At 44.2% G+C, this 24,336-nt stretch overlaps 1 protein-coding gene across 2 annotated transcripts in view; it reads right to left on the bottom strand.

Moving 5' to 3' along the window:
- Positions 1 to 24,336, bottom strand: part of arl15a (ADP-ribosylation factor-like 15a) — a 169,440-nt gene that overhangs the window by 66,155 nt on the left and 78,949 nt on the right. The window contains exons 5-6 of one of the 2 annotated variants that reach the window (XM_081364833.1): positions 9,373 to 9,581; positions 4,926 to 5,417 (exon numbers count right to left, since the gene is read on the bottom strand). In XM_081364833.1, coding sequence (XP_081220959.1) covers positions 5,319 to 5,417; positions 9,373 to 9,581 — 308 coding nt within the window. In that variant the 3' untranslated portion in view covers positions 4,926 to 5,318. Of the gene's footprint in view, positions 1 to 4,925; positions 5,418 to 9,372; positions 9,582 to 24,336 lie in introns of those variants that run through there. The other variant, XM_081364832.1, reaches the window with a different exon arrangement.

Below are 24,336 nucleotides of genomic sequence, written 5' to 3'. Positions count from 1 at the left end.
AAATTCAAATAGCTTGTGTACATTATTATGTAAGACCATTTTATCCATTCCATATTATAACAGTCGACTGTCATATGATCATAACCAGAGATCATATTCCAGAGCCTTTGCTGCTTATCCTGTGGCTGAATGTAAGAATCCTGGATTTCATCATCTTGAGTCACTTGTTACACTGAAAGGTGAAAATGTGAACCTGACTATTATGCATTACTCAGAGACTCACAGGTTAATCCATCTCAAGTGATCCAATGAATGTTGTGTGACCATTTACATTTTACAAAACAAGTTTTTTTGTTTGTTTTTTTTACTTCTATTTTACTTGAGATGGACTGACCCTCACTTCATCATCACATAGTGAGTCAGTGTGAAACCATGAGAATAATAATTCATCTTTACTAATAAATGAATTCAACACTATCTACAAGTCAGTTATAACAGGGATGAAATTACCTAAAACGTTTACTACAGTTTTGTATTTATCAAATTACTTCATATCATAAAATTTAGACCAGTTCACTACCATATGAGGGGGGATGTTGCTCTAGTCTAGACTACCTCATTAGATGGGTCAACTAGACAGTATGTGGTCAACCAGACCACCATTAAAGCTTCTAACCCTTTCTTCATTCAAGTGGAAAACCAGACAGTTCCGTCTGGTGTATCCCACTGCCAAATCAGTTCAGGTCAACTGAGAGATTAAAACGAAAAAATACAACTCTTCAGACAGGGTCAAAAAGATCAGTGATCAAAAGAGGAGAAATACCCCTTGTTAAAGAATGCACTGTATCAATCCATTGATTTAACAGGACCCAACAATACATACAAAAAACAAACACAAAAACAGAAAATTGTGGTATTTACTCATCGTTTCTTCTAAGGACCATAGAATAAAATGTTTTTCACTAAAATCATTAGTGACTCCCACCATGTCAGGATGTCTCAAATCTGCTCTACATGTGGGACTGGTGGACCATCAAAAATAGTCCACCAGAAAAACATTTCTAGAGCACACAAATAGTGCATTGGTGGAACTTAGTCATAATGACACCATTTTTAGAGACTTTAAGCTTTTTTTTTTATTACAAATATTTAAAGAATAATACTAAATTAAACCATTGGTGACTAATAAGGGTCTTCTTGGTTATTGCTAGGCCTACATGGTCTGCAGAAATTTGCTGAAATCTTTCACTAAAAATAATGCACCAGATATTTACTGAACCAAAGATTAAAACCGAAACGTGGGAAATTTACACCCCTAGTATACACACACACACGCACATAATAAACATGTACAGGTATAAATACACAAACAAGTGATAAACAATGAATACCGACTTTCTAAAAAAGGTTGTACCGTAGTGTGAGTAAAACATGGCTTCACTTCAACACTACCATCCAGGACTGTACTCTCCAAAAAAAAGACCATCTGCTAGAAGACCCGATAGGACAGGAAATATTCTTCTGCATGTGCCAATGGAATCACACTATCCACATCTGATTAACAAATGAAGAGATGTTTCAGACTAGGAATGAAATCCTGTCCACACTAGTCAAGATGTGCAGAAAAACAAAGATATTTCTGACCTGAAGTTTCCAGAATAGAAAGCTAACACACAAGAAAAGAGCTGGATTCATGCAATATCCACATCCACACAAATCTTTTGGAAACAAATGACACATACTAGCCTTGGTTCCTCAGGGAACATGAATGTCAAACACAGCAGATCTTTATGATTAATTATGTGTTTGAGGCAGTGGGTGCGTGAGGTGGGAGAGAATCGGGGTCTGTAAACTGAACTGTTGAATAGTTGTGTCGTGAGGTTTTTGCTAGTATGAAAAGTAGACAACACATTCTGTAAACAAACACATATTTTGGCGGAAAGTTACAGCACAAAAAAAATCCCAAAAGGTAGAGCTTGAATCCAGCTTGATGGCACAGTTGCTTGTGTTGTATTACTTTGTCACAAATTCAATTGGTAAGCAACAGGAGCTATAAATTTGGTTCACTGAAACCAGATGTGAACTAATTCACTCCTTACAGAGTGCATTTTGCACAGTCATCTGGACTGTTTACACTTGGTAAAGGGATATTCATCTTGGGTGATTCAATCGAAAGTGGTCAGCACTGAATACAGGTGTAAACAGGGTCCAAAATGCTTAGTGATCTGATTACTCGAACCACATTAACAGACAGATGAAAATGCAAGTGATTATATGACATTGGTTGTGTAAATGCTAATCCAACCTAACCCAGACAACATCAACGGACAGCCTACTTACCTGTCTATCAATCACTGTGCTTAAAGATGTGCTGTGTCCGAAACATCATACTTTTAGAATATGCACTGTTTTCAACTAAGAACGTACTTTTTGACCGTTGATGAAGTATGTTCTGAAGGAATACAGATGAGTAATATCAATTCCTTGTACATACTACATTGTCCTTTGACTCGTACATTCCCAGACTAATCAAGAAAATAATTTACTGACCATGAGGAACAACTTACTTGGTACCTGTAGCCTTTTTTGAATTTCATGTATATTGAAAATTCAAACATACTACACATGTGATGTGCCACTTTATTGTACAGATATTTGCATGTAGGGAAAGTTTTAACCTTTTGCAGTTACATGCAGCTTTAAAAGACTGCATGTAATAACTGATTGAATATTTGGAAAAAAACGCATGAAATGTAGTTTTACAAAACGAGAGACCCTCCCCTTATAATCTGATCAAGCATGTTATCATCAGGTGAACACGTCAACCTATCTCACTTGACTTCAAACGATGGACGGTTATGGATTTTTCTGATAGCCAATGCCAATATCCTAGAGAGTAGTGTGGATGATGACCAATATAAAGCAGATATATGATATCATACTATTTATCTAAATAACACAAGCTGCAATGAAATTCATCTATTTATATTTTTCAAATATTTCATATTCAAAGACTTGATATAAATGCATATATGCTGATAAGTATTACAGCATTTACCCCTTCTGTTACTAATAATAGAAAAGCAGACACTATAATACTTTCACATACCTTTTAATTTCTTTGTTTGCTGTTAACTCATTAGACAGAACTATTAACAGACAGTAAACTAATGAAGACAGAGGACCCTATTTTAACGATCTGAAACGCAAGTGTCAAAGCGCAAAGCGCAAGTAACTTTGTGGGCGGGTCTTGGCGCTGTTGCTATTTTCCCGGCGGGATAAATGACTCTTGCGCCAGGCGCAAATCTAAAATGGGTTGGTCTGAAGTAGCTTCATTATTCATAGGTGTGGTTTGGGCGTAACGTGAAATAAACCAATCAGAGCGTCATCTCACATTCCCTTTAAGAGCAGACGCGCTTTTTCCAAAGCGGATTCCTATTATAACTGCGGATTTGCCAGGCGCGCGCCAGGAGCGGTTCACCAAGGAGAGCAACGCTCTCGTCAGGGACGTTGGGGATGGAGAAACCCACCCAAATTAACTTCGGTTAAACAGGCGTATGATAATTTGGGTAAATGTGTAAGCTAGATGTATGCTTTTATAATAAATTGTCTATCTGTCAATCTATCAATCTATCTATCTATCTATCTATCTATCTATCTATCTATCTATCTATCTATCTATCTATCTATCTATCTATCTATCTATCTATCGTAATAATGTATGATTTGCAAAAAATGAAAACTGCTGCTTCTGTGTAGATGAGAGAATCAAAGTGTATGCGCGTTGTGCACACGCTACATTGATTATGGCCAAGCATGCGCCCTTAAAATAGCATATGAATAACATGCGCAACGCGCCACTGACTTTAAACTAGTTTTTCCTGGTTAGTGGCGCAATTGTTTTCTAAACCTGCAAAATAGCATGAAGGAACGTTTGCGCCGGAACACGCCTCCTTTGTTGCGCTGAACCGCCCAGGGAGCGCAAGTTCATTCCCTAGTTTAGCGACGTGCTTCTGTGGAGGGAAAAGTCCGCTTTGCGCGGGTGCAAAATAGGAATGATACATGCGTCGGTGTACAAAGTCAATTGCGCTGGGTGCAAGATGGGCCCCGAGAATGGATGCTCCTGTGAGTCTGTGCTCAAGCACTGACGTTCACAACACTGTCAATGGCTATGTTTATATGCAACCAAATAATCCGTTAGTAATCGGATTGATGGCTCAATCAGACTAAAATGCCTTCATGTAAACACCTTAAAGGTGCATTGCGCAACATTTCATGTTAAAAATACCCGTTTTTCTAACCCATACATGCTTGAACAATTGCCTGATGGGCTGAATGAGCCCTTCTCTGATCACTGCGATTGCCTCTATAATCCTGTACAGTAAAATAAATAAGAGGGATTCGGGTCGGAATTTGAGACTGGGCCTATTAAATTGCCTATATTGCAGTTTCGTTTCTTGCCAGAGGGGGCATAGTTCTGCAAAAACTCAGAGACTTGCGCAATGCACCTTTAATCGATCCAACTGAGCTCAATCAGATCGGAAGGGGTAGTTTTTTCTTTTTCTAATCCGATCAATAGGACATGTAAACACTTGATTGGATTGAGAACCGAAACAAGAAATGGCATAATGACGCATGACGCGTGGAACAAGCTGTTGTTGTTGTTGTTGAATGAAGTGTCATAAATGACTGTTGCGTCATACTAAAATTCCCCTACCACTCATCATCTGTGAAGTGGAGCAGGACAACGTCCCACCAGTCCTTGTTTCACACTCTCATCCACAGACGGCTGGTTTTGGGCAGGGGTAGGGACATGTTTACTGCGTGATAAATATAAGCAGCAGGGCACAAAGGTTCATATGCTCATTGTCTCCTAATTAAGACCCGTAATAGAAAAGTAACAATGTAGGAGATATGTGCAAACAGCGGGAGATTCTGTATATTCGTGCAATGTGCGCATATCAAAAACTCAATTGCGATTTTATGCTTGTGACAAATGCGCACATCAATCCAATCACTTTATTTAGAGTTCATGTAAACACTACATTCAGATTTATCAATGGGAATGAATTAACTCTGATTGAAACAAAAGTTGTGCATGTAAACATATCAGCTGACCACTAGATCAGATCATCCAAAATTGATCTGGAGACTTATAGGGTGATGTTGTCAGACCTGTGATGTAACCTCTAGAACATCAGCACAGTATCTGTGTGGAACTACGGTTGATTTCTTCACAGTTGATAATATGATGTCTTCTCTATCCTAAGATCAGTTCCTCAGCCCAACATTTGCGCATTCATGCAGGAACCTTCATAAAACAAGAAACAGTGCATGGGGGAAAACATCCACACAGCGTGCTTTGTTGAGGTGTTGTATCAACATATGACGCCCCTCTCTCTGCTCACTTCCTCCTTGGGCCCCAACAGCAGGAGGTTGGTGTCAACAAGGAATTCCGTCCCATGAATATTTCCCTCCTGAAAAAAAGTCGCACACAGGGCCCTAGTGAGGACTTTACAGGTCCAACGAGTCTTTTAAACTTCACTGCGGCAATGTAAAAATGAGAAGTCGCCAACATTATGCCATAAAACGATACCGGGCAGTGCTAATAACTAGCTTGCAACAAAACAGAATGCAGAGTGTACACACTGGGTGTTGCTATGCTTGGGAAAACCTAAATACAACTTATCTTTAAAACTATTTACCAGAAACAAATAATACCTGTTACATATCAGCATAAAAAATACTTCAATGTACAAAACATCTAAACCAGTCTCTCTGTAAACAGCATTTAGTGTGACGTGAATCAACTCATCATAGTCCAGAAAAGTTTCTCAACGGCTTAAGATGCTAGCGTCACAACGTTCAAATGATATTTTAGCCTTCGAATTTCTGATGAAAGCTCAAATCCGGTCAGTTATGAAAGATGGCAGTGGCACTTCTGAGAGAAGAATCAGAGTCAGTTGTGTAGCTGCTCAGTGGGCAGTAATGACCTGATGATTATACATCATGACTCAGAGTTTGAAGGGTGTTTAGTCTCTGCACCTCTCTGGCCAGGTGACTGAGCCTTTGCGGTAAACCTCATGAGTTTGGATCATGTTCTTTTGACCACAAATTCACAACAACACCTGCTATACAAAAACAAAGGACATCTTACAACCCCAAATACATCTGAGAAGAATTATAATGAAATCAGATGGCATGGTGCACAACAATTAAGAAAGTTGAATTAATCTACAAAGATGAATATTCTAACTTAGCTTGTCCATCTTTATCTAACCCTTTTCTCACATGAAGAGTTAAGCAAACAATTTGTTTGTACACGCACTGAGAGACATTTAGTATCTTTCATTTAATATTAAGTATGCAAGTTCTGCACGAAAGCACCTCAACAAGACATCTGGATTATTTATGATGGCACGTAATGCTTGAAAGGTTTGTTTGAACTAAGATTCAACTATCTGAAGCTTTTTATTATGGCGAATCTTGAAATGTTCAGGTGCAAGCATTTCAAAACCTAAGAGAATGTGAAGCGCTTCTGCTTCAAATAGATGTGAAACAAGATCCAAAATAAAACATGTAAACATTTAAATGTGCAATCTTTTGAATGAAAGGAGTGTGTGGGGCAAAGAGGTGAGGAAGAAGGAAGCGAGAAATGCAACTACAAATGCCAGTTCCCCTCTCAGGGATCAAACCTGTCTCGGATATCCTGCTCTGCTATTCCGCCTCTCTGCTTTGATAGGTCAACCACAACCACACTCTTTCTCTCTTGCCTCTCTCTCTCTCTCACACACACACACACACACACACACACACACACACACACACACAGAGTACAAGCACAGACAGCATGACACCATTTAATGTATTTATTAAAGACAAAAAAATAAAATTATATTCAGAAGACAAAAAAAAAAAAAAAAAAAACATAACACAAAACAAAAAGAGGTGACAATTCAAACACTGTACATCCTAGGACAGTTAAAGGACACTCTCTTCCACACACAGATGTAAACTAAGTCAGGCCATATCCCATTCAATGCGATTGCCAAGTATGTCAGAGATAAGTGAGGATCGACCTGTTGGACTCACTGTGACAGGTCACACAGTATGCCTACAACAGGAATAGATGACACCGCAATCAAATAAAAGACCTGTGGCAGAGCTCACTGCCTCTCTAAGCCAAACTCACGTGGCTCTGGAAGTGTTTGCAAACAGCTAAAAGAGGTCAAGCGCTGTGACTTCAACTTCTAAAAATAGACCAACACATGGCAAACTCCCCAGTAATGTGGTTTGCGCTGATCAGATGCAACTGACCACATTTATGAGCTTAAACAAAAGAGGGGTCTGTGTGGTCTCTCTCGGTTGACCACCAACTGAGTGAAGTCAACACCAAATACAAGAGTTTCCTCAGCATGCACTCACACAGTACATGTCACGCGTGCTGTTAGTCAATATCAGGATATCTGCGGACCGGGTGGCACACAACCCTATAGGCTTATACACTTTACAAATCAAAGGGGACCAGTGTCTAAGTTTTTGTTATTTTTCATTAGTAGTTGTCAGTAAAATCCTCTCTGACATGCTAAGCATTCCAGCAGACAATGTTTGTAATTACTTTATGCCTGTTGCACAACAATGCACACTCGAGTATAGTGTGATACTCACTTCCATCTTCAGGGCCTAAGCTTTCAAAAACCTCTCCAGCATATTTCCTTATGTCAAGAATTGGCAACAGGCTTGTCTGAAATACTTTGCAGGCTCCTTCTCTCACTGCCAATTGAGTTCTCACTGCGACCACAATACGAGCCTCTTCAAGTAAACACAAGTAGAAAGTGGAGGTGGCTAGCCAAAACATCCCACACCGAACACAACCGCACTGGAAGAAGGCAGGTGTCACTTTCACATGCAACCACAGTGAGTAAATGCTCTTCCCTTTACTTAGGCCAGTTTCACAGCGCATGCATAAGCAGCATGTAATGTAAGAAAAGCTGCAGTGCAACATTTGTCAAATTGTCGATAGAGCTGCATCGCTATGAGAAAGTTATTTTCCGGGTTACTACTTTCATTTACAAAGGACACGATGAAATGTTTTTTAGGAGTGAGTTATTGAGAACTACCTGAATCTGCACCCCGAACCCCAAAGTAGCCTTTATATGCGGAACTTGTGTCAAGCCTGACATTGGTGTCTTTTTTCAATCAATAGATTAGTAGATTTTTATTTTATTAAAAAACAAACCTATATTGCAAAATATTGCGGTGATAAATAGGTCTAAAGTGTCTATTTTTTACGTATCTATGTTTTATTTTCCATAGATAAAGACCCATTTGCAAATAAAAATATTATAAATAGGTGTAAAATATTACCTTCTTAATTCCATCCACCATTAAGGGAGTTGTTATGTAAGTGTATAAGCCTGAAAAGAAACATAAAACTATGGCTGTTTGGTTCTATACAATGTGTAACACCATATTTGGAGAGCAGAGACTTTTCAGGGGATACCCGGGAAATGCTCAGAGGTGACGAGAGGAGTTGAGAAAAGCAATATTCATTTCCAGCGAATTTAGTAAAACTTTGTAAACTTTAATAGTCATTTAAATACCTTTACTCAATTATCTGGACTATAAAACTTTAGGAGATTATTTTTTAATGTCTGTTCTTTGAAATTTAGCACAAAAAACAAAAACTAAAAAAATTATATTATTTTTTTATTGTTTTTCCACATAATCGGCCCATATCTTAAAATGGAACGTTGCGACTTCCGACTCATTTCGCCAGATCGGGTCACTTATTTATTAATTTTATTAATAATTTATCAGTGATTGACAACAAATATTACTTGTTCCAAATATTCAGCCAAGCATGTTGAACGTTGACCAAGCATGTTAAAATGTGACATTAAAGTTTAAATTCTGGCAGCCTGTAAAAATGTGTACTCATGGTATGTATATAGATTGATAATTTCCTGTCTCGGATGCATAACTCCAGCACCAAACTGTCATACTTATGTCCATGTCTAGATTTAATACATACTTGGAAAACTTAAAGTGCCTCCTGCAGCATACTTCCTCCTGAGGAGAACAAACTCTATCAGGTTTTCTCAGCGTGTGGAAAAAGACTATTAGTCAGCCAGCCCACGTCACAGCATGTTTACACCATCAGCTCTGGTTCTGTGATGCAGTAGGGAGGGGGAGCACCACACAACATCCTATCCCAGCCCTGGTCAGTCATCTTCCAAAACTGACCATAAACATCAGCTCTTATTACATGGCAACAGGACGCTTTCCAAAAACCACGCTTCCCATTGCTCAGTCCAAACACTTCAGAGAGTGTGTACAAACAGAGGCCAGCAACCCTCAACAGCAGCGAATCACAGAGAAGATGGTCGGCACTTAACATAGAGCTATATTTGGTGTGGAAAGTTACCATACCTCCAACACAGAGCGGGCAGCTGGTGAATCCTGGTGGTTGGCGAGGATGAGGAAAGGAAGGGTGCACAGCTGAGGATGCTGCATGGCCAAGTGGAGCTCAGACCGGGAAGCCTCCATCTCTTCATCTGATCCAGCACTATTGAGGACAAACACTACACCTTGGGAACCTTGATAATATCGGCTCCAGTATTTCTTGATGGTCTCAGCTCCTAAAAAAATGGGAAATAGTAATGATGTACCATGCGACCCTCTGTTCATACTGTATACGATGATAAGTAAGCAAAAATCAGAAGTGAAAAATTGGCTCCCTTTCGATTTACGAGTGTAATTTTGAATTGAATTAGCTACGCCCTACAGGAAGATGAACTGAAATTTGAATTCAAAATGACAGGAAGAAGAATATATAGATTTGTAAATGAAAATAAAATAAACACAGATAAAGCATTCTGTGAAAAACTGTTTCCCTTTCGTCAGCAGGGAACTCCGACGCCTCGTCGGGGGAGTTCCCCTGACGAATTGGGATCACGCTAGGGAGCCAATTGCCTTCGAGAGAGTTAACAACGAGCCAATGAAAGAGAAACTGAATTGGCATGCAATATTTGCATTCCGCGGCCCGCCTACCAGCGCGGGTATAAAAGGCGGAAGTAAACATTGCGCAATGCTTATCGCCTCGGAGCCGAACAGGATTCATTTCTGCTGTTTCCTTCGCCTGAGTGCCAAAAAAGAGTGTTTTTCAACGAGTCCTCTTCTGGAAAAGAGCCCTCTCTCTGCCGGTGTTACAGCGCTCATCAGCGATCGCCGCTTCCTGTTGCCAGCCGCGCTTGTTTTTGAGTAAACAAAAAGCCGTTTTCACGGCTGGTATTGAGTGCCCACACAGGCTTGCAGTTTCCCCGTGTGTGGCCGCGGTGGGTCCCTGTGTGCTTCGGCACATAAAAGAGAGGTCTCTCTCTTTTCTAAAAGAGCTTTTACGGGCGACCTGCGCCTTTGTCTACGTGACAAAGATGTCATCTCGCCCGTGCGTTTCTGGATGTGGTAGACTTCTATCGCAGGGTGATGGTCACAATTACTGTGTCTCGTGTTTGGGCTTAGCACACGCAGAGGCAGCATTTGTGAACGAGTCATGTTCTCATTGTGGGAACATGACTCTGGCGGCGCTCCGCTCGAGACTTACAATCCTTCAGCAGAAAATTGCTGAGGGTGTCCCTTCAGTCTACACCCGTTCTAGTTCGTCTGCTGGTTCAGTCCAGCGGGCGGCTACTTCGGCTGTGGCTGTTGGTGAGCGTGTGAGGGTTTCAGTGCGGAATATCTAGCCAGGTGAAAGATCCTCACGAGATTCCCACTCCTCAGTAGCGCCGTTGCCATCAGTGCCCCCGTTGGAGCCGCTGGTGCCGCCCCGGGCGGTTCCGGTAGTCTCCGGGGCGCCACCTGACGGTGCGATGTCTATCGCTGCATCGGAGGGAGAGCGGTCATCCTCAGGTGACGACTCGGCGGGTCTACCCCCTTCGGGTGTGGTGGCTGCGGCCGAGCCGGATCCTGAGTTGGCCGCTATGCTTGCCCGGGCGGCCGCGAATGTCGGGCTCGTGTGGAACCCTCCACCGTGTCCCGAACCTTCGCGGCTTGATGATTGGTGTATCGGGGCGGCCCGCGCTGGTTCTCAGCGTCCCGCTCCGGTCCCATTCTTCCCGGAAGTGCATGAGGAGTTGACGAAGTCGTGGACGGCACGTCCACGCCCTGGCTGCCAGAAATAGACCTTCTCATTCCTCCTCCCTCACCACCCTGGATGGTGGGGCGGCTAAGGGATACGAGGGAATCCCCCCAGTGGAGCGGTCAGTAGCGATGCAGCTGTGTCCGAAGACCGCTTCCACTTGGCGGGGTGCCCCTTCACTCCCCTCCCGCGCCTGTAGGTTCTCCTCCGGTCTCACCGGGAAGGCTTACACGGCGTGTGGAGAAGCCGCTTCCGCCCTGCATGCCATGGCGTTGCTTCAGGTCCACCAGGCCAAAGCGCTTCATGACATGCAGCAGGGTGGTCCCGACCCAGGGGTGCTGCAGGAGCTGCGTGTGGCGACGGACTTCGCCCTCCGGGCGACGAAAGTCACCGCACGTTCTCTGGGACGGGCGATGTCCACTTTGGTGGTCCAGGAGCGCCACCTTTGGCTTACCCTCGCGGATATGCGAGATTCAGAAAGAGCTAGATTTCTGAATGCTCCCATATCCCGAGGGGGCCTTTTCGGCGACGCGGTGGGGGACTTCGCCCAAGAGTTCTCCACCGCCCAGAAGCAGTCTGAGGCGCTTCGGCATGTCCTGCCCAGGAAGCGGACTGCTGCTGGTCCGTCTTCTGCGGCCGAGGAACCTCAGGCTGCTCGTCGCCGAGGGCGCCCTCCTGCGGCCCCCTCTGCTCCTCCTCCTGGGCAGCAGTCTAAACCCAGGAGGCGGGGTGCCGGTCGCAAGAGGGCTCCCCCGCCCGCTCAGCCGTCTTCGACCCCCAAGAAGAACACCAGAGGGAAGAAGCGTTCCTGAGACGGGCGACCCAGAGGACCGAACAGCTGCTCTTCAGGAGGGGGCCTCTGCTCCCCTCCTTCCCCCGGGGGAGGGCCGGGTGGAGAATCCTGTGTTTGTTTTTTCTGTTCCGCCGCCGACCAGCCGGTCGGTGGTACCCAAAACTTCATTAAAAGAGCAGTTTCTTCCTCCTCTGGGTCATTCACGGTTGGGTCTGCTGAACAAGCAGTCTCTCCCGTTACAGAGTGGGACGGCAGTGTGCGCCACCCTCGGGTCTCGCCACTCTCAGTCCCCTCTCCCCAACTCTCAGATAGCAGTGGCGCCACCTCGGTCACACCACTCCTGTCTGCCGCTGGGCGAGAAGGCGTCGAGGCCAGCAGCCGCCCTTGGGGCCCGCTTCTTGTCTCCTCCCCTTCTCTCGCCAGGCGACAGCCCGCAGCAGAACACTTTCGGGTCTTCTCTGCCGTCTGTCCCTCGGTGGAAGCAGGTAGGTGTTGTTCAAGTACACACTCAGACCCCGCTCTCGGCCGCTACAATGCCACCGGAGCCGTGTCCCTGCCTTCCGCCTCGCTGCCCCTCCGCGGGTACGCCGGCGGTCCGGGTGGGCTCGTTGCGGCAGTTTCTCGGAGCCTGGCTAGCGCTCCCGAGACCGTCGCACTGGCTCATTCGCACAATTCGGCTCGGCTATGCAATTCAGTTTGCACGCCGGCCTCCCAAGTTCAGGGAGCTTCACCCGTGTGCGTCCAGTGGATGCTCCGGTCTTGCGGAAAGAGATCGACGCCCTGCTGGCGAAGGACGCGATCGAGCCGGTCCCTCCAGCCGATATGAGGTCAGGGTTTTACAGCCCTTACTTCATTGTACCCAAGAAAGGCGGTGGGTTACGGCCAATCCTGGACCTGCGTGTATTGAATCGGGCCCTGCACAAGCTCCCGTTCAAGATGCTCACGCAGAAACGCATTTTCGAATGCATCCGTCCCCAGGATTGGTTTGCAGCGATCGACCTGAAGGATGCGTACTTTCATGTCTCGATTCTTCCCCGACACAGACCATTTCTTCGGTTTGCTTTCGAGGGTCGAGCATATCAGTACAAGGTCCTACCCTTCGGGCTGGCCCTGTCGCCCTGTGTCTTCACGAAAGTCGCGGAGGCGGCCATTGTTCCCATGAGAGAACAAGGCGTTCGCATTCTCAACTATCTCGACGACTGGCTCATTCTGGCGCACTCGCGGGATGTGTTGTGCGATCACAGGGACATGGTGCTCCGGCTCCTCAGTCGGTTGGGGCTTCGGGTCAACTGGGACAAGAGCAAACTCTCCCCTGTGCAGAGGATCTCTTATCTCGGTATGGAACTGGACTCGGTCGCCCAGACTGCGCGCCTCACGGAGGAACGCGTCCAGTCAGTGCTCAACTGCCTCAAGTTTTTTCGAGGCAAGTCAGTGGTCCCACTGAAACAGTTTCAGAGGCTCCTGGGGCATATGGCAGCCGCAGCCGCAGTAACGCCGCTCGGCCTGTTGCATATGAGACCGCTCCAGCACTGGCTTCGCGATCGAGTCCCGAGGTGGGCGTGGCAGAGCGGCACGTTCCGGGTCAAAGTCACCCCGCACTGTCGCCAAACCTTAACCCCTTGGTCGGATCCTGTGTTTCTACGGGCCGGAGTGCCCCTAGTCCAGGTTTCCAGGCATGCTGTGGTTTTCACAGATGCTTCTGCCAAGGGCTGGGGGGCCACGTACAAAGGGCATGCAGTCTCGGGTCTGTGGACGGGGCCCCATCTGCATTGGCACATCAACTGCCTAGAGTTGCAAGCAGTACGTCTAGCTTTGTGTCGCCTCAAGGGGTTTCTCAGACACAAACACGTACTGGTCCGTACGGACAGCACTGCGACCGTTGCGTACATCAACAGACAAGGTGGTCTACGCTCCCGTCGTATGTCGCGACTCGCCTCCCACCTCCTCCTGTGGAGTCAGAAGCATCTGAGGTCGCTTCGTGCCGTTCATGACCCAGGGGAGTTCAATGCTGTGGCCGACGAGCTTTTACGTCTGCCTCCCCTTCCGGGAGAATGGCGACTCCATCCCCAGGTGGTCCAGCTGATTTGGCGAATCTTCGGAGCCACACAGGTAGACCTGTTTGCCTCTCCGGACACGACCCATTGCCAGTGGTATTACTCCCTGACCGAAGGAACTCTCGGCACGGATGCTCTGGCACACAGCTGGCCCCGGGACTTACGCAAATATGCGTTCCCCCCAGTGAGCCTTCTTGCACAGACACTGTGCAAGGTCAGGGAGGACGAGGAGCAGGTCCTTTTGGTAGCCCCGTATTGGCCAACCCGGACTTGGTTCCCAGAACTCATGCTCCTCGCGACAGCCCCTCCTTGGCCGATTCCTCTGAGGAAGGACCTTCTTTCTCAGAGACGGGGCACTCTGTGGCACCCGCGTCCAGACCTCTGGAAACTCCATGTCTGGTCCCTGGACGGGACGCGGAGGTTCTAGATGGCCTGCCACAGGCAGTGGTAGATACCATCTCTTCAGCTAGAGCCCCCTCTACGAGGCGCCTCTATGCTCTGAAGTGGAACCTGTTTGTCGGCTGGTGTTCTTCCCATGGGGAGAACCCACGAACTTGCCCGATCAGAGTCGTGCTCTCCTTCCTACAACAGGGGTTGGAGCGAAGGCTGTCTCCCTCCACCCTTAAAGTGTATGTTGCCGCAATAGCCGCACATCACGATGTAGTTGAAGGTAAGTCCGTGGGGAAGCACGACCTGGTCATCAGATTCCTCAAGGGTGCTAGGAGGCTAAATCCACCTCGCAACTTGCACCCTGTACCCTCTTGGGACTTAACTCTGGTGCTTAAAGCACTTCAAAGTCCTCCTTTTGAGCCTTTGCTGTCAGTCGAGCTTAATATCCTGTCCATTAAGACAGCGCTCCTGTTAGCATTGGCTTCCTTCAAGAGGGTGGGGGATCTGCAGGCATTTTCGGTCGACGAATCGTGCCTAGAGTTCGGGCCTGGCCTTTCTCAGGTTATATTGAGACCCAGGCTCGGATATGTGCCCAAGGTTCCTACCACTCCCTTCGCGGACCAGGTAGTGAACCTGCAAGCGCTGCCCCAGGAGGAGGCAGACCCAGCCCTAGCTTTTCTCTGTCCTGTCCGGGCCCTCCGGGTTTATATAGACAGAACGCAAAGCTTTAGAACCTCAGATCAGCTCTTTGTTTGTTACGGAGGCCAGCAGAAGGGGAAGGCTGTCTCCAAGCAGAGGTAAGCCCACTGGCTAGTGGATGCTATCACCAGGGCTTATGAGTCCCAGGGTGAGCCCTGCCCACCCAGGTTGCGGGCTCATTCCACTAGGAGTGTTGCCACTTCTTGGGCTCTGGCACAAGGCGCCTCGCTAACAGACATTTGTAGAGCTGCGGGCTGGGCGACACCGAACACGTTCGCTAGGTTTTATAGCCTACGTGTGGAACCGGTTTCCTCCCGAGTACTCGCTACGGCCAGTAATTAGGGGGAATAGGTGTGTCGGCTTGCGACGCCATTCCGTGAGCGGATACGTGCGTCTTTTGCTCCGTTGGTTACCCAACAAACGGCTAACCTCGTGAGTTCCTCCATCACCCCTCCGGTGCCAGGCGTTGCGGACCGCCCGGCACCAGGTCTGCTACCTTCAGTAAGGAGTTGCTAGTAGACTGGGTGTCTTTTCCAGTGGTCCCTGCGGCGACCCATTATTGCCACGTGCATTTCAGCCGTGTCTTCCCCTTGACAGACACGTTCTGTCATCCCTGTTGAGTACGCTCCTCACTCCTCTGGACTGAGACTACCTTCAAGGATTTCCATATGTTTCACTACCCTACATGGTTAGTACATGTGTGCATTTGAGGGCCTTCCTCTAGGCTGCCTCAGCTTCCGCAGCGTTCCCCCCATTATTATTTTCCTTGGAGACGGGCACGCTTTCCCAGTGTTATCCAATATCCACTGATTGGGTCTTGCGGAACAGCAGTGTGATTCCCTAGCTAGCTCCCGCAAAATTTCTGGAAACTGCTGCAGGGTAGCTTAGCTGGGCGCTGGAAGGGGCCAGCACCATGGCGTTTTGGTAGGGATCCCAATTCGTCAGGGGAACTCCCCCGACGAGGCGTCGGAGTTCCCTGCTGACGAAAGGGAACGTCTCGGTTACGTATGGTAACCCTCGTTCCCTGAGTCCAGGGAACGGAGACGCCTCGTCCCGTCGCCATGTTGCTGTACCTTCGCGGAGGACTGGACACTGTTCGGCTCCTCAGCGAAAAGCATTGCGCAATGTTTACTTCCGCCTTTTATACCCGCGCTGGTAGGCGGGCCGCGGAATGCAAATATTGCATGCCAATTCAGTTTCTCTTTCATTGGCTCGTTGTTAACTCTCTCGAAGGCAATCGGCTCCCTAGCGTGATCCCAATTCGTCAGGTGAACTCCCCCGACGAGGCGTCTCCGTTCCCTGGACTCAGGGAACGAGGGTTACCATACGTAACCGAGACGTTTTCCACTGTGGTCCACAAAAGTTAACTAAAAAATATGAAGAAATGTATGAATTTAATAAAAATAATTATAGGTGCTATCCATCCATCCAACAACCATTCTTCAAGGCTTTCAAGCCTTTTTTCCCATTATTTGCAAACATGTTAATAGTTTGTATTGAAAAACTGTGATTTTCTAGCTTAAAAAGTTATTCATTTTTATTTCACTTCCTTGCATTCAAATTGCAATTCTGTATCCTGTTTGATACCTGAATTCAAATTCAATTCAAAGGAATTGAATTGGAATTTAAAAAGGCATTCTAACTTTAATTCTGAATGGCACACAACCCTGGTTTAAAGCCATAACAAGTCTTTCATTTCTGATGCTAGTAGGTTCAGATTCGCTTCAAATCTTCGGTCTTCCACAAATCTGAAATATTCATGTAATAAAATATTCCTCATCCTCTTTCCTTATAGCAACAGTCTCTGACATAAATCATATTATGCTGTTACAGTGCTCCTCTTGATTTGGATAGTTTTAAAATCTTTCCAAACGAATCCCTCATGCTTAGAATACTAAACTTGGTCTGATTGCAGCCAAAATAAATATGAAAGGAGGAAAAAAGGACATAAATCATCAAGCATTATTCTCTCACAATAATCATCAGACCACAAGTCAAGTTATGTAGCCTAACTGTAAACAAATCTGGTGAGATCTTGACGCAAGTTTGTAGAAAAAAAAAGTGTTCTTGAAATCTCAAAACAACATTGTTTAGCTGAAACTCCAAGAAATAAATCACACTCATCAGAAAAGAAGCATTTTGTTTGACTTGCAATAGTGTAAAATAACAGCACACAAGTCTCCTGGGGAGATGTGAAACGACAGTGTGGTCATTTGCTCAGTGTTTTCTAACAGTTCATTTCAAATATCTCAATGATTTGCTTTGACCATCTCATGCAACAAGATTCTAGTAATTCAGCAACCAATTTAGAGTTTGAGTTGAACTTTATTGTCCATTCTGTTTGTCACAGAGCGGAAATTTGTCTTAGACACTGGTGACAGATACATTCACATTAATGCTTAAAAACACATGCCACATGAACAACACAAACACAGAATTGACAAAATTATACTATTAAACTCTAATTAAATCAAACTACAATTAAACACAAACTACAATTAAAATAAGTGCAAAAAACAGTCAGTTTATCATCAGAAAGACATGGTTCTGCAGCAAGTTTCTCTATAGAGTAAATGCACAGGACTTTTTAGGAACTATACAATGTATCTGGGTTTCTCTTGGTTGCCAGCTCAAATGTTTTGCTGGTTTAGAGTCCACATATGGTTCTTTTTTTTAGTGCTATAAATTGATGTGCATATACAGTGCTATGCATAAGTTTAGACACCCATACTAAAGTTGACTAAAAAGAGGAATAAAAAATCATCTTTTGGAAATTGAACTTAATGCCTTAATTTAAAAAATTAGGAAAAATCCAACCTTTAAGGACACCAATTTTCTTTGTGAATGAATAATGTATCGTAAATAAATAAATGTTCTTCCTTAAAATACAGTGTGCATAAGTTTGGACACCCCTATGTTAAATTCCCATAGAGGCAGGCAGATTTTTATTTTTAAGTATTTTTTTTTTTTTTATTCCTCTTTTTAGTCAACTTTAGCATTGGTGTCTAAACTTATGCATAGCACTGTATTTACTATGCCACAGTAGCTGTTTTGATTACACGACTCTCTGGAACACTTGATTCTGATTTTGACATTCTGCAGTCAAATGCTTATGTATAATGACTGTTAAACTGTATATTTGATCGTTGTCGGACAACCGATTCCCACAGCTGTACATTGCAGTGCTCCACTGCCTAATTTTTTCACATCACAAAATAATTGCAACACAAATGTCAGTTCATTTATTTATTTGGCAAATGGCCATGTAATAAGTGGGATAATGTACAGACAGACAATCATAATGGCAAAACCCTATCAGGGCTTATTGTGCAATAATGATCCTCTTACTGTAGGTTACGCCTTAGGTGCAAGTTTGCTGTGAATGAGCCCTACATGCTCACAAGGTGAATCATCCACTAATATCTCGTCTTCATTTACACTACAAAACCTCATAGGTTTGAGGGTATAAAGCTTTATTTTTATTTTAAAACACATTAAATAACAATAGTACAACCCACTGAAGAGATGTCTATCCCTCACAGTCTCGCTTCTATTCCCATTAAAAAAAATCAAAGATGGTGCCGCTGTGAATACGTTCTATTGTTTTCAACACTGATAATAAGAAATGGTTCTTGAGCACCAAATCAGTATATTAGAATGATTTCTGAAGCACCAAGTGACCCCGAAGACTGGAGTAATGGCTCACAGGAATAAATTACATTTCAAAATATTTTTTCGATTTGAATATATTACAAGTTTTACTGTATTTTTGATCAAATAACGGCAGCCTAGGTAAGCAAAGACTTCTTTTAAAAACATTAAAAAAATCGTACTGATCCCAAACTTTTGAACTATAGTACGTCAAGTACATACTGTAAGAACCTCACTTCAGACCATCATCCAGATCAGGGATGGGAAACTTCGGTCCTGGAGGGCCAATGTCCCTACAGAGTTTAGCTCCAACCCTAATCAAACACACCTGAACAAGCTAATCAAGGTCCTCAGGATTACTAGAAAGTTACAGGCAGGTGATTTTTTCAGGGTTGGAGCTAAACTCTGTAGGACAGTGGCCCTCCAGGACCGAAGTTGCCCATCCCTGATCCAGATGATTCACCACATAATACTGTTTCCCAAAACACACTTGGAATAAAAGAAACAAAGTACACACAAGCTGACTGCATAGTGTAAATGCAAGTGTCTGCAAAATATAATCTCAGGCAGCATCTGATTACTTATTTTTTCAGCACTGATTTTGGGGCAAATCATTAGAATTCGTCTAAATGGATCTAAACATGGAGAAATGTTAATCAAAGCTGTACACCACTTAAGTTACTGCTACGTGAAATCATGGTCAAATTAGACAAATTCTTGATAAACAAAATTATCTGGAAATATGTACATTCTGAGGAGTTTTCTGTGGAGTTGAGTGGGTGAAGATAGCAAATAGGCCTGGTCATGCATCCTTAACTCTTCGGAGTCTTGGGCTATTTTGGCCGTTTTTGAGTACTTTTTATTTTTTTTATTTTGCGACATAAACAAATGTTTACCATACCAATGTTTGGTATTGTTTTTTCAGAACAACATCACCTATATGAACAGACAATTATTTTTTCACTTTTATGTACTGTATCAACATACTGGACCCAAAAATCACACAAAAAACACAAAATCCGAATAGAAAAATTCTAGTTTTTTTACTACAAAAAACACAAACATGCTCAATGAAGCATTTTAAAAGGTTTAAAATGTAAACACAAGTTGTAAATGTCAACATATACAAGTAAAATTTAGATATAATCAAGCTATATACAAAAAAATATGATTTACAAAAAAAAAGCGAGTGTATCCATAGGCTTTTTTTTCTCTTTTTAGCTTTGCCACTTTTTAAAAGTTTATGCACACAATTATTCAGAGAGCTATATTTAAGGCCTTGCATTCCCAGAGTATGAGGGTTCCCAATTAGTGCAAATACAACATAAAAAAGGTAAAATTGAGATAAAATCTAACTATATACAGCAAAAAGCAGGTGTGGCAATAGGCGTTTTTTTCTTTTCTTTTTTGCTTAGAAACTCTACAAAACACTTCATGTACAATTACACAGACAGCTACATTACAGGGCTTTCCTTCCTTGAGTAAGAGGGGTTCCTAAAAAGTGCAAATATACTATACAAAAGGTAAAATGAACACAAAATCAAACTATATATACAACTATTTACAACGAATATCAGGTGAGTTTTTATTTATTTATCTGTGCCACTCCTCAAAACAGTTTCTGTCAACAATGAGACCAAAGACATTCGCTTCATTTTCCTTCCACAAAAAACTACCTAAACTACCTAAACTATCTACACTACTCCTAAACTACTCTCAAAATCTATTCAAACTTTTCCAAAAACTAGCAATAATATCTCTCTCTCTCTCTTTATATATATATGTCTTTCTGTCTACTCCGTCAATCTCCCGACTCCCGCGGGCGCCTTTCAATTTCACTTCTTTGCTCAGTTGGCTCCTCCTCCACTCCCTAAAATGTGCAGCCTGAAGAGCAGAGTCAGCAGATTCACACATTTTTCTCCGTTTTGTTTTATGACAAAAACCGACGAAGTTATGAGAATAAATGCAACGCCTGTCGCACCCCATCTTGCGTTCCTTTACGAACGCGTCAATATTTTCAAAAAAATTTTATATAAAGTTTAAATGATCATATCTCCGTTTTTACTTGGTCTATCAACACAAAACAAAAAGTAAAATAGAGTTTCAAGCCAGCACTTTCGACAGAAGTGGACAGCAGCGCTCAACGTGACTTTGTTTTTATGCTTCGACGTCATAAACTGGTCATGTGATTTGATCACGCCGGCGTGATCGGCGACTCGGAAGAGTTAATCATGCAGACTTGAAAAGAATTCTTCCCAAATTCCATCAGCACATTAAATGTGCAACAAGGGGGAAAGACACCTTGGACAAGGCATACTCAAATGTCAAGAAAGGCTACAGGTCAATTCCACTGACTCATCTGCTTTTAATACCAGCATACACATGCAGGCCCAGACTGCAGGCCCAGATGGAGTGACGGAAAGGGTGCTCTGAGAATGTGCAGACCAGCTCTCTTCAGTTTTCACAAAGATCTTCAACCTGTCCCTGTCAACTGCCACCATCCCATCTTGCCTGAAGTCAGCAACAGTTATCCCACTACCGAAGAAAACAGTCATCAGTGGTCTTAACGACTACCGCCCGGTTGCACTTACCCCAGTTATTATGAAGTGCTTTGAGAGGCTGGTTCAACAGCACATCAAAGCCAGCCTTCCAGACACCTTCGACCTACATCAGTTCGCATTCAGAACCAATGGATCCACAGAAGATGCCATCGCGTAACTGCCCTGCACACAGCATTGCTCCACCTAGAATGCCGAGGCAGCTATGTGAGGATGCTTTTTATTGACTATAGTTCAGTATTTAACACAGTCATTCCTGACAGGCTGGCAGCCAAACTGCTGGGCTTAGGTCTTTCCTCATCTATCTGTCACTGGATTAAGTACTTCCTGACCAACCGCCCCCAGATGGGTTAGGTCCCTATTCCTCCTCCACCTTAATTCTCAGCACAGGTGCCCCACAAGGCTGCGTGCTTAGTCCACTTCTCTATGTCCTTTACACTCATGACTGCACCCCAACCCATTCTATCAACACTATCATCAAATTCGCAGATGACACAACCATAGTTGGACTCATCTCAAGAGGAGACGAAGCAGCTTACAGAGATGAAATTTAAAGATTGACAAAGGCACATAACTTGGCCCTGAATGCTTTTAAAACCAAAGAGATCATCATTGACTTTCGAAAGCACAACACATATCACATACTTCTGCATGGAGAGGGCTCCAGCCTTCATATTCTTGGGCAAGACCATCGCCGAGGATCTCTCCTAGAGCACAAACACCTCAGCAGCAGTCAGCGACTCTATTTCTTGAGGATTCTCAGAAAGAACCACCAACAAGAGCAGCTGCTAGTGTCCTTCTATCGCTGTTCCATCGAGAGTGTGATAACCTACTGCATCTCTACGTGGTACACAAGCAGCTCAGCGGCAGATAAGAAAGCTCTCCAGAGAGTAATCAACTCTGCACAAAAAAATCATTGCCTACCCTCTGCCTTCCCTAAAAGAGCTTTACACTGCACGCTGTCTCAGAAGAGCAGGAAACATTTTAAAGGATCCTTTCCATCCGGGTCATCACTTGTTTGAATTGCTGCCCTCTAGTAAACGATTTAGGTCCATTAAATCGCGGACCAATAGACTCAAGAACAGTTTTTACCCCAGCGCCATACGGGAGTTGAACACTGCCAGCACACTCACACATAAACTGATAAATGCACCAATCTGATGGGGCATGTTATATCTCAACCTATAGAAGGTTAACAACACCCTCTGTATATTTCAGTGTGTATATGTTACATTTTTTTATTTAAATTGGGTTGCATTCTGTTGCACTTACCTCTCTTTTCATTATGTGCAATATCATGCAGTACTTACTGCGCAATATTTTTTTGCACTATTTGACTGTCGCCTTGCTTGCACTGGTTTTGTGAGCATTGTTTTATATTGTCTTTGCGTTGTCTTTATTATGGCATATTGTTTATTGATGTAGTGTACTGTATATTGGTCATTATTGTATTGTTTCTCTTCTACTTAAATTGTATTATTTTAATGTTAATCCGCACAAGCTATATGTGATGGTACCTTAAGGATTGCATCAATTTCGCTATACCTTTTGTGGCAGGAGGAGCAAACAACAGACACAGTGGGAGTGGTGTCAAGCCTCGGAGAGGCATTTATAAACAGAAATAAACATAAAATGTCCAAAAATGGGGAAAATGAAGTGTTATAACAAAAGGGGATCTGGTGTCCTTGTTGTGCCAGGGAATAGTAAAGGATGGGTAGTGAAGAGATGGGATGGGTCCAGGTAAGGGGGCTGGTCTGAGGCGCGAGGGGTGGCGGCTTCAGCATCGCGGCTTGTCCTCTTCATCCATGACAACTTAAGGAGAATAGCGGCCCGGCATCCTAGCCCGTCAGCGGCATCACGCATGGATCTCCGTTCGGACCGCGGGTCTGGCGTCTCACAACCTCGTCAGCGCGGGAATCCCTCCGCGTTCCCTTCCTGGACCCACGAGGACACCAGTGTGCATGCACAGGGAAGAGACGCGCTCAGCATTTAACAGTGGCGGTGATGAGGCTTCATTATCTTCAGGTGTGCCTCATCACACATCGCCAATTCACCTCTTCAGCACCCCTCCTCTCCAATCACACCCACTCCAGTCGGGAACCTGGCGAAGGGCGGCGAGTTAAGGGACGGGGTGGCGCTGATCACTAGGGAGAGGCAGTCGATCCGCCACATTTTGTATAGTGACAATAAAGAATCTTGAATCTTGAATCTGTTTGGATCTGTGATCACATGTCCCATACCCATCTATCATGATACTGACATCTTCTGCCACCTATTGGTCAATGGCCCTGTCAGAAAGTCAAATGTAAATATGATGGGAAAACATACTCAGAAAACCAGTCATTGATGTTTCTGTGAAGCATCTCAAGACATAATTCAAAACATATTCTGATTTCTTCAGACAGAATAAAGGAGTACCCGCTGTACATATGATGTTGCAGGGCACCATTATGTAAGACATATGTGAGACTAAAAATGAAATTTAGCAAAAAAATATCTCCTAGGACCTGTTATCTTGACCTGCCAAAAGAGATGTAGATACAGTATGTTGAAACAGTCTGTCTTGGCTGCTCATCTGTCCACATCTCCATGGTATAGTGGTTCATCTTAACTCATTAAATGTCAATCATTTCGGTCTGGATCACATCAGAAAGCTTGAGTTTTGAAATGCCTTTCCACAGCTCAGATCCGGGTTATGGTATTTAGCTCGAAACCATCTAACCACAGGCAGCAGACAGTACAAACAGCCAAGCATAACAGAGTCTAAGGTTTCTTTTCTGTTTAAAGAGGACATATCATGAAAATCTATACCGGGTCCCCAGTGCATCTACCAACTCAGAAAACATGAAGTGACAACCCAGTAACTTTGTCTTGGTAAGCCTTTCTCAGGAAAGCATGTCAAAAAATAAGCCAATCAGATTTCGCCCCCCTTCTGACGTAGGAAGGGGATCTTATAATATTATTAAGATTATAATATTACCGCCCCTTAATCTGCACGTTTCCACCCACGATGCCACAATTTGGTTTTCGCAAGCGACAACAGTGTAACTAGTTCTAACGTAATGGCAAAAGTTCAAGCAAAGCATGCAAACTGTTCTGTCTTTGGCTGCACAG

Source organism: Scardinius erythrophthalmus, assembly GCF_964197995.2.
Source record: "Scardinius erythrophthalmus genome assembly, chromosome: 5".
In the NCBI taxonomy this organism is placed as follows: Eukaryota; Metazoa; Chordata; class Actinopteri; order Cypriniformes; family Leuciscidae; genus Scardinius; species Scardinius erythrophthalmus.
This window is presented reverse-complemented; position numbering and strand designations above follow the sequence as displayed.